The 10690-nt window shown below is 55.7% G+C and overlaps 1 protein-coding gene across 2 annotated transcripts; it reads right to left on the bottom strand.

Moving 5' to 3' along the window:
* Positions 1-621: 621 nt before the first annotated feature.
* SLC35C1 (solute carrier family 35 member C1) lies at positions 622-8673 on the bottom strand. 2 transcript variants are annotated; one of them, XM_061381255.1, is made up of 3 exons: positions 8562-8673; positions 6402-6928; positions 622-2543 (listed from the first exon to the last, which is right to left on the bottom strand). In XM_061381255.1, the coding sequence occupies exons 1-3, from the start codon at positions 8591-8593 to the stop codon at positions 1984-1986; spliced, it is 1119 nt and encodes a 372-aa protein (XP_061237239.1). In that variant the 5' UTR covers positions 8594-8673; the 3' UTR covers positions 622-1983. The 2 variants fall into 2 exon arrangements, with proteins under 2 accessions (XP_061237239.1, XP_061237240.1); XM_061381256.1 differs by lacking the exon at positions 8562-8673 and adding an exon at positions 8271-8366.
* Positions 8674-10690: the final 2017 nt, after the last annotated feature.

Here is a 10690-nt window from a genome sequence, read left to right as displayed (position 1 = left end):
CCTGGAGCCCCTGCTTCCCTAGTAATATTCAAACACCCTGGCCCTTGTGAAGACGTGGTGTCTCCATCTTCTGAGATCTCAGGGCAATACTGCATCTGTTACGGGAGCCTTGATGTGTGTTTATATTCTTGTCCCTGGAAGCAGATTTGGGTTCTCATGCCAGTATGTCCCACCACCAGTGCCTGGCATGCAGTAGGTACTCAAAAAATGCTGGGTATACTTAAGGGCCCTGTGGTGAAGCAGCGGTGCTCTGAAGGCAGAGACTTCTGACTCCCACTGCTGCCTCTTTCTTCCTATGCTCCTTCCTGAGCCTCCGTGTCCCCATCTGTAAAACGGGGGAATGGGTGATGGCGCCCACCTCAAGGCGTGTTGGGGAGGGTTGTGGAAAACAACGATGGAGCAAGCACTCAGCAGCGTCTTGCCTCCGACAAGAACCCAGAAAGTGGCGACAATTACCAATAGGAAACTTGAGGTCTGGGATCAACCCCTGGCCTGGAGGGAGAAGAGGTTCTGAGAAGGACTGTTGTGCTAGAACCCAGGCTTGCTGATGGCAGGGCTGGGTCTTTGTTCATAGGGCCCATCCAGACCCCGCCTATCCCTTCTCACTCCACACACACAAGATGTTTTAGTCCAATTTTTAATTAAACCGCACACAATTCAGGGCATCAAGTCCCACCAACTTCATTAGAAACCACCTGGGAGGGTGGAGGGACTGGAAGAGAGGGGTGGTGAGAAGACCCCCTCTCCCCAGCCTTCTGCTACAGGGACTGAAAACATCAGAGTTACCCCCAAAGCTGGGTGGGACGAAACACCAACAGAAGGGACAGGAGCCAGGAAAGCCACCCTGAGGCCCGGAAGGTGGGGATGAGCAGAAGCGAAGATTCTTTCAGCCTTAAACTCAGGGATGTTCGCAACTGTTAGCTGAATGCTTTCACCTAGATCAGGTTACCAGCCCAGCCCTACAGGAACTGTATCTTGAGGGGGTCACAGCTGAGATAGAAAGCTCTGAGCTGACCCTTGCTCCCGCAGCACCTCCTGGGGAGGCAGAGTTCGCAGAAGCCAAAGTGGCTCCCTGGCTCCACTTCTGGGAGGCTGTTCCTGAGCCAGGTAGCTGTGCCAGGTGGCAGCTGCCCCTTAGGGGCAGGGGAGTGAGGCGGGGAAAACTGGTGTTGGGTACTGCGGGAGAGTGTCACTGAGCCTGCTGAACCTGTGAAGGACGTACCACGTTCAAACAGGGGAAACATGGGGTGCAGACGGCAGGGACAGGGAGCTCTCCCATGATGCAGCCCATTGCCAGGCCACTTCCCAGCAGCCCTTGTGGGTGCCAGGACCAAGCTTGGGTACCGCAGACCTCTCACCCCCTTTCATGGGACCTGCTCATCTCATCACAGAGAAGAGGGAACGTTTGCCCATTTCCTCCCTCAGCCCAGCCCACGCTCTCCTCCAAAAGAAGGCTGGTTTGGGGTGTGGGGGTGTGTGGGGGGTGGGTCAAAGCTATGCTACCTGCCTGGGACACAGAGAGGTGAGGTTTCTCAAACCCTAAGCCTCTGGTGGGGGTCCCAGCCCCATCTCCCCTGAGTGTAAGTGAAGACTCGCTGGCTTTGCCAATGCTGTCCCTTCAAGGTGTGGCCTGTTCCCAACCTCAAAGGTCGTGTGGAGGTAGAAGGCCCTGGAAGGGGGCACAGTCTCTGGCACGTGCCCCTGTCCTAGTCCCTGCAAGCTGCTGCTCCTCCAGAGAACCTAACTGGCTCTTCTCACGGAGGTGTCCCTCCTCCCTATGGGAGGACAAAACCCTGCAACTAGGAAAGGGGTTGAGACGGGTCTGGCAGCTTTCTGATGACACTGGGAAACACTGGCTCCATTTCAACCACCAGGTTCCCATCACGTCTGTAAGGCCATAGTCTCCGGGTCCAGAGAGACACCTTCATTGCATTCCGGGGCGTGCTCCCAGGGGCTGGGCCGTGCCTGGGTCTCTGGAGAAGCTCACACCTCCATGTTGCTCTTCTCGTTCTCCCTGGGGTGGGGCTCCTCCTGCGTCTTCTTCATCTCCCGGCCCCTGACCCAGGTATAAGCAGAGGAGCCCCCCAGCACCATCATGTTGCTCGTCCACCAGAGAAAGCTCTTGGCCTCCTCGTAGTAGAGGACGGCCAGCACCGTCTGGGCACAGGCTTTGGCTGTGCCAGACACGTTGTGGGTCAGGGGACTGGTGAACTTGATCTGCAGTCCCGTCACATAGCCGATGGCGAAGCCGAACAGGCCGCCCAGCGTCATCATAGCCCAGAAGTGGGCGCTGCCCAGCTGGGGGAAGGCGAGGAGGGCCCGGAGCTCCCCCAGCGCCAGGAGCAGGGGCAGGAAGAGGACGCAAGCGTTGGCGTTGTTGTAGAAGGTCAGACGCCAGATGCTGCCGTCCACCGCCGGAAGCACCTTCTTGGTATAGATGGCGTTGAGTGAGACGCAGAGGCTGGCGAGCATGCCGAAGAGGGTCCCCGTCCAAGACAGGGTGCCCTCTGCTCCTTCCTGGTCCACTCCAAGCCAGAAGCCACCTGCAGCGGGGAGAGGGGAACGAGCATGAGGAGGAGGAAGGACAGAGAATTTTGCCGCCCAAGTTTACAGACTGTGTCACGCTGATCTCATCATTCCGTCCCCCTGGCCCTTCCTGCAGGAAAGGTGTGCAAAGTCTCCACTACGTGCAAAGCACCACACAAGGGCTGGGGGAGTTAGGCCAGGGTAGGAACCCTTCCTCATGGGGCTTTGCATTCCAGCAGAGGAGAGAGCCATTAAAATGATTCCTGTCCCAATTACTTGTTTAATTGCAATTGTAATGAGGTCCATAAAACAGGACAGGGTGCTGTGAGAACCCTGTAACTGGACGACTGGGCTGGCCTGGGGCCCCCTCAAAAGCACCGTGTGAAATGGGTTCTGAGGGTTGAGCGTGGCTACAGCACTCAGTGGTGGAGGTGACCCTGGGCGAGTGACTTGAGGTCTCGGAGCCTCACTCAGCCTCCCGGTCTGTGAGATGGGAGTCTACCCTGGTGAGAAGCACTTATGGCCCGAGGCCTTTGGGGCTGCTTACTCTGAGACTATCATTTTGTGACACCTCCTACCCATGGAGCCTCCTCGGCGCCCCACTGCCCACCCTCAGCTTGGCATGCTGGGCTCCCCAGGCCCTCGAACCCCATCTCCGTGCCACAATCACCCCGAGTCGCCACTCTCATCTCCCTGCTTCTCACACCAGGGTTCAGCACCCTTGATCATTTTCTGAACCAGAAACGCTCTCCTCCTTCTTGGGACATTCCACTCATTCTTTAGGTCAAAGCCAGCCTCTCCAGGGCTGAAGTCTCTCCTGGTAACCCCAGCACCCAGACCTCTTCCTGGCTTCCTCCTGCCTGTGCTTTCCTTCAAGACCCTTGCCTGCCCTGGGCTGGTAGGCACCTGCCCACGGGGACAGTACAGCCTCTCTAGCTTAGACCCCACTTTCCCAGAAGGTAGGGGCTGAAATCTTATACACGTTGTGTCTCCCACCACATGATTTTGGTGTCAGAGAGACCTGGACTCCGATCGGGCTCTGTCATTTAAAGGCTGGGTGGCCCATGGAAAGTCTGCTTAAATTCTCTGAGCTCCCATGTCCTTCCGCTGTAGACATCTGGGTTCATGTTCTTGACCTTCCCACTCCAATCAATCTACTCTCTACCTTGCAGCCAGCATGATCTTCCTACAGGACAGATCTGCTCGGGTCCTGTCCTGGCTTAAAGCCTCTCTGGGCATCTCCACAGCCCTCAGGAAACAGTCCAGGCTCACTTAACTTGGGCAGCCTCACGGGCACAGCCTGCTCTGGCCCAGCCACGCAGAAATGCATGTTTTTTCTTCTGCCTAGAACGTTCTCTCCTCACTTCTTCCTTACATCCATTTAGTACTTCCTTTGGAATGCCAGCTTAGAACCCTCCCTCCCTGCTTTTCTCTCTCCCGTCTCCACCCTGCCAGGGTTTCCTCAGCACCTTTTATGTCTGAGTCACGGCATAACTTCTTGACTGCCAGGCATCAACCCCATGCCCTCCAGAAGCGTGGGAGCTGCATCTACCTTTTCAGAATCTGCATCCCCAGAGCTCTTGGCACATGCTTGGCCAGTGAGTAATATCTGCTGAGTGAATGCATGTAGGTTGTTTTGGAGGTGATCGTGAGGATCAGAGGAGACAAGACTGGGCCGTAAGCACTTGCTGGAAGTGTTCTCTTTCTCGTCAGCACCTTTGCAAAGAGGTACCCCCAGCCTGGTTCTGGGGGCACAGCCAGAGGGCCCCCAGCCCTCCTGCCGGTTACCTTTTAAGTCCAGAAGAGGGACTGCCCCTTTTAAAATTCCAGACCCCAGAGGGAATCTCAGCCAAGAAGGAGCACTGAATGATACTGTCCAAGGAAGGGAGGAGGAGGGGACCAGGACGGGAGGAGGAGGGGGCCTGGAGAGTCACCTGAGACCCACGTTCCCCCACAAGGAGGAACGGGGGTGGGGGATAGGGCAACACTGCGGAGAGGAGGCCCAGGCGCTTGGCCAGCAGACAGCACTACCTCCTGGGCGCCTGTCCCAGCAGCCAACCAGTGAATGTCCTTTCCCAGAAGCTGTCTCACCATCCACTACTCTGATTACTTTTCAGACTTGGGCCTAGTTTCCCTACAGACTTCACGGGCCTGCATGTAAATTAGCCAATCAGGAAGTCCCTCCCTCTCCCCCCACACCCCCTACTCCATAAATTCAGCGGGCTGAAGTGGAGATCCCTGGGGCATTTGTCTAAGTAAGGCCTGGGAGTCCATACCAACTCCCTGGGGGAGGAAACGGGAGCTGCTGAGATGGATCTGCCAGGGGTCTTGGCAGCTGCCATCACTCCAACCTCTGCCATTCTCTCTCTCTCACCTTGAACTGAGACTGGGCAGGCCTAGGTCCACAGTGGCTCAATGAGGAAAACATTTTCTAGGACAGGTGGCATGGGATGGGCCCCTCCCCGCCACTGGTGCAACTCAGCTTGGGGACTCAGATACTAACCAAGACGATGTAGGTCAACCAAGATGAAGTCTGCAGAACCAGGAAGAACCTGAACAGGTTCAAAGAAAGATTCCGTTCCTGGAAGACTGAGCCTCAGGAGGACTCTGAGGAGGTGGGAAGCTGGAGGTGCTCCTGCCTAGTGGGCTGCAATAAAACACTTTGTGATGATGGAAATGATCTACCATCTGTGTCGTCCAGTACAACAGCCACTGGCCACACGTGGTGACTGAGCACTTGAAATGTGGCTACAGAATCAGGTCACAACTGAGAAACTGAATTTTAAAAATGTCATTGAATTTGAATGGAAATAGACCCATATGGTCAGTGGCTACCGAACTAGATGGCACAGTTCTAACCTCTAGGGCAGGGTCCCCAACCTCCAGGCCATGGACCAGTACGTCCTGTCAGATCAACGGTAGCATTAGATTAGAAATACAATGTGCAATAAATGTAATGGGCATGAATTATCCTGAAACCATCCCCCCACTCCCAAGTCCGTGGAAAGACTCTTCCACGAAACTGGTCCCTGGGGCCGAAAAGGCCAGGGGCCGCTGCTCTAGGGGACAAGAACAGAGCGGAGTGATTAGAAATACAGGCTTGGGAGAGCAGCCAGTTTGAGTATCCATCCCAGGCTGGATACTTCCTAGCTGTGGGGCCCTGTGAGTGACTTAACCTGTCTGGTGTCAGTTTCCTTGTGTGTACGTAGTCGGTCATGGTGATGATAATACCATTCAGGCAACCTCTGGGCAACATAGGAGATGCTGTATGCAAATAATTAACACAATGTCCCCAGTAGTAATTTTTATTTTCTGAGGGTCAAGTCTGGGAAGACAGCTAAGTTATCCCATAGCATATCTCTTGCCACCGTCTCAGGCATTATCGTAAGCCTGCAAGGTCAGAGGATGATGGTACACATATATTTATTAAAAGATGCAATGTCCTCTAGAAAGAGCACTGGGTGAGAAGTCATGACACTCGAACTCTTGAGAAGCAATAGAGTACAGTGGTCAAGTGTAAGGAGCCAGATTACTTGATCAGATTTCACCTCTACCACTTACTAGCTATGTGCTGTGTGATCTTTGACAAATCACTTAACCTCTCTGTGCCTTGGTTTTCCCTGTGTGAAGTATAGATTGTAATCCCATCTTGTTTGAAGGACCCTGATTAGGCCCCTAGCTCGCTGGATGACCTCCAGAAAGTTATTTGCCCTCTCTGGACCCCAGACTCTTCATATGACAGTCAAAACAAGGGAGCCGGGGCAGATAAAGCCCAAAGATGTTTGACAGGGTTGTTCTTTAGGGTTTCAGCTCCCATCCTCCCCCAATCCCCTCCCCACTGTGCCCACTCCCTGTGTCCCTGGCTGGCCACTCACCGATGATGACGCTGCAGGTGAGCAAGGCATAGAAGGAGGTGGTTTGCTTGAGCAGCAGGTAGGAGAGCAGCACATTGAAGACGGTGGTGAGTGAGCGACCCACGTTGTAGAAGGCCACACCCACATACTTGAGGCAGAGGTTATTGAAGGTGATCATGCCAATGAAGACCACAGACAGGGGCAGGACGCTGCGGGCCACCTTGAGGTCCAGGTGCAGGGCGGGGAAGTCCACGGTTCCAGGGCAGCAGGTGGCCAGTGAGCTGAGGCCCTTGCACAGCAGCACGGTCACCAGGCACTGGTAGAAGGTGACGAAGATGGGGGTGTCCAGCCGCAGGGAGGGGCTATCCAGCAGGTACTTGTTAAGGAACACCATGGAGATGGACGTGACCCAGTAGAGAGAGACGACCAGGGCGATCTGCAGTGCCCGCAGCACAAAGGGCTTCTCCTGGCTGGCCTCTGCCTCTCCAGAGGGATCGGAAGTCCCCATCAGTGCCATGTGCAGGATTTTTGACCGCTTCAGAGAGGCCCTGTTCATGGTAGCAGAGGAGCTGGGTCAGCTCACAGCCAGACTGATTTCCTGGAGTACAGGGCAGCGAGCTCACATCTGCTTTCTGCAAGCTGAAGTCCTCAACTGTCACATGGCGGGTGGCCTGGAGGCCTCCCACTCTTCTCTCGGATGGAGAGGTTCTGCTTTGGGGTGAGCTCCACCACCTGCTCCCACCCTCAGGGGACTCATCAGACAAGACAGGGGAAAGGTGCCCGATGGGCTAAGGCTGGACGGAAATGACAAATTAGGGGAGAAGGGGCTGGAACCGAGTAAGAAGGAAACCAGCGGGAAGTGGGGGAGGGGAGGAATGGAAGAAGAAAGGGGGAACAGGAGAAACGCAGGGCGAAGGGGCTTCAAAAGGGCGGGGGACAGCGTGAGGAAGAGGTGCGGAGAGAAACAGGCATGGGCTGCTATGGGAGAGAAAAGGTTTGCAGGGCGAGAAGGGGGAGGCATGCAAGGAGCTGAAAAGAGGGTGTGCGGGGGGATTTGGAAAGAGGGTGCAGGCGAGGTCAGGGGCGCTCAGGGCCCGGGTCCTCCGGACCCGCAGTGGACTGGGCGGGTCCAAGCCCACGGCGCGCGGTCTTCCCAGGCTCCAAGCTTCCACTCGGTCCCGAAGCCTCCAGATACCTGAGGCCCCTCCCCCGGGGGAGGCGGGACCAGGACTCATTTCCTGACACGCCCCCAACACCCTCCTTAAAGAGCCCGCGCGCCGGTGTCTCCCTTAAAGCCACAGCGTCTGAGAATTGGCCTTCCGAGTCTGGCTCGCGGTGGGCCCCTGGCAGCCCGTGGGCGCTCCTCGCCCGCAGCTGGTGGTGCTGGGTGTTGGATCTCGGTAGCCGCGGAAGGGTCCTGTGGGTGCTAGAGCCTCGGCCCCCTTCCAGCAAGCCCTCCCTCCCTGCTCCATCTCCTCGAGAGGCTTAACTCCCTCCGACTCAGCTCATCTGCAGGGCCATCTTGTCCCTCATCCGGGCAGGACCGCGTCCCCGGAGCCCTGGCGCCACCCCGAGTCCCCTGGGGTCCAGAGAACCGTGGCCCCGCCGCATCTCTCCACCTAGCCGCGCTCGCACTTCCAAAACCTTGTTGCAATGGCCTCCTTCTCCCTACTTTCTCAGCCCCCAGCCCTCTCCCGAGCCTGAAACCCACCCCCCAGGAACGCCCCCACCCCAGATTCGAGGCCCTCCGGGTGGCCCAATCCGACCCTCAAGGCAGCACCCCACTCCCCCTCTCAGAAGCCCCACCCACCCACCCCCAGGCCGGACCCATCCGCAAGCTCCTGCCCCGGGGCTGGCGGTCCCTAGCCGCGAGGCGACCCCGGCGCTCACCTCCTCTGCACTGGCCGCCTGCCCACGCAGCCTGGCGCTGCACCTGCCGCGCCGCGCCCAGGGCCGCGCCCGCGGGAGATTACTTCCTGCTCCCAGCCCCTGGCGTGGGCGCCGCGCCAGCCTCGCCCACCAGCTCCCCACGTGGAACTGGGTCGGCCGCAGGGCGACCCAGGCCGCAGCCTAATCTTGGCTGCGAGTTATCCCGCCGGTCGTGGGAGCAGGCCCCCTTCTCTTTCCAAGGCCACCCCAGAACCGGGTATCCCGCCCGGGATCCCCCACCACTCCAGTTACCGCGGCTTGCAGCTCCCAGTACCCCGCTGCATTCGACCGGCTGCCGGCCTGTGCTTCCAGAAATGTGTTCGGGGGTACAGCCGAGATTCTTCCCGCCGGCAGTCCGGCGGTTAGTGGAGGGTCCCCCTCCCCCTCCCAAGGATGGGGCCTGGGAAATGGTCGCCAGCCTGGGCCATCACTCACCAGGCAGCCGGGAGGACCGACTTTTTCCTGGTTCCCGCTCTAGCCACTAACGTTGGGTAACTGCTCCAGAGTTACCGTCCTTGAAACTAGGAGGCTGGACTTTGCAAGTGGGTCTCAACCTCCTAGCTGATATGGTTGAAAGTAAGGACTACGATTTGTTTGTAATATTTCAAACACCATTTGATTAGTCCCTTTTGATTTGTGAATGAGAAGTATGAGATTTACTTGAAAATACTTAGAATTCTCAAGACCACCCGGCTCCCCTGCAAGAAAACCCCAAAGGTTGATAGATAAAACGAAACAGGCAATTGTTAAAGTTAGGCTTGGGTACATGGAGGATACAAGAGTCTCCTTACTTCTATGTACATTTGAAAATTTCCATAATAAAAAGGTAAAACCTATGGAGTACATTTAGAGTCTTACTTGCTAACTGCATAAACCCTCACCAGTGTTTCAAACAGCCCATGGTGGGCTATGGGAACTGAAAGGGTTGCAGTGGAATAAGCACCCATCAACAGCCCCAGCCAGGGCAGACCCCCAGGGTGAGCTCTGCCCCAGGCCTGCCTTCTTCCTCCTGAAATGGGACTTCCTGCTTCCTAGTTATGGGCAGGTCTCTAGGTGGAGGATACCATTTGATCACCTTGTCACCTTGGGGATCAAATTACCCTTTGGGGGAAGGAACGGCTTAAAGGGACTGAGCTGGTCCTCTGACTCGGAGAGTCTCACTCCAGGGCCAAACATTAAAGGGTGTGGGTTTCAGTTTGCGAAGAGCAACCCCTAAACCTGCTCTTCTCTCTTAGGCCTGATATTTCACCATGACAAATACTTTAGTGACACACAGGGCAAGCTTGTTTCTAAGAGGCTGTGGTTTCCTGGAAGGGCCCTTTAGCTTGGCAGGTTCAGTTCAGTTGCTCAGTCCTGTCCGACTCTTTGCAATCCCATGGACTGCACCATGCCAGGCTTCCCTATCCATCACCAGCTCCCGAAGCCTACTCAAACTCATATCCATCGAGTCGGTGATGCCATCCAACCATTTCATCCTCTGTGGTCCCCTTCTCCTCCCACCTTCAATCTTTCCCAGCATCAGGGTCTTTTCCAATGAGTCAGTTTTTCACATCAGGTGGCCAAAGTATTGGAGTTTCAGCTTCAGTGTCAGTTCTTCCGATGAATATTCAGGACTGATTTCCTTTAGGATCGACTGGTTGGATCTCCTTTCAGTCCAGGAGACTCTCAAGAGTCTTCTCCAACACCACAGTTCAAAAGCATCAATTCTTCGGCACTCAGCTTTCATTATGGTCCAACTCTCACATCTGTACGTGGCAGGTTAACAGGAATTAATTTATCTGATGAATGTGCTGTCACCTGGATACCCTAGGGCAGAAATATATGATCTATATAGGCCTGATGCACTTCACCGAGAGAGACCCAGGGACAGTCTACACTGGATATTTGGGGCACAGTCTGGGCTCTCGGGGGGCCAGGAAACCAAGGCCTATCCCTGTGTCCAATCCCTCCCCGGATGCTGTATCTGAAATTCCACCATTATCGACACTCCCTTGATTAAGGTTGTGACAGGCCAGTACTGTAAATCTCACAGGTCCCAATCCTTTTAGCTTTTCACAGGGAAAGGAGCAGTGGGGATGTTTCACAGAGATCTAAGGCCTTAGGAGCTGTGCACTTTGCACAAACTGCTTCTGAGTTGTTTTTATGCTATGCTATGCTATGCTATGCTATGCTAAATCACTTCAGTCGTGTCTGACTCTGTGCGACCCCATAGACGGCAGCCCACCAGAACACTGGAGTGGGGTGCCATTGCCTTCTCTGTGTTACCATGGAGATGAGGTCAATTTTTAGAGGCTGTTGGAGAAGGATGATGGAAAGAGCCAGGGTTTCTGATTGTGTGGTGTGGAGCCACCTGCCAACCTGCCCTGACTGCTTTGAGACTG

This window comes from Bos javanicus, chromosome 15 (assembly GCF_032452875.1).
Source record: "Bos javanicus breed banteng chromosome 15, ARS-OSU_banteng_1.0, whole genome shotgun sequence".
Taxonomy (NCBI): domain Eukaryota; kingdom Metazoa; phylum Chordata; class Mammalia; order Artiodactyla; family Bovidae; genus Bos; species Bos javanicus.
This window is presented reverse-complemented; position numbering and strand designations above follow the sequence as displayed.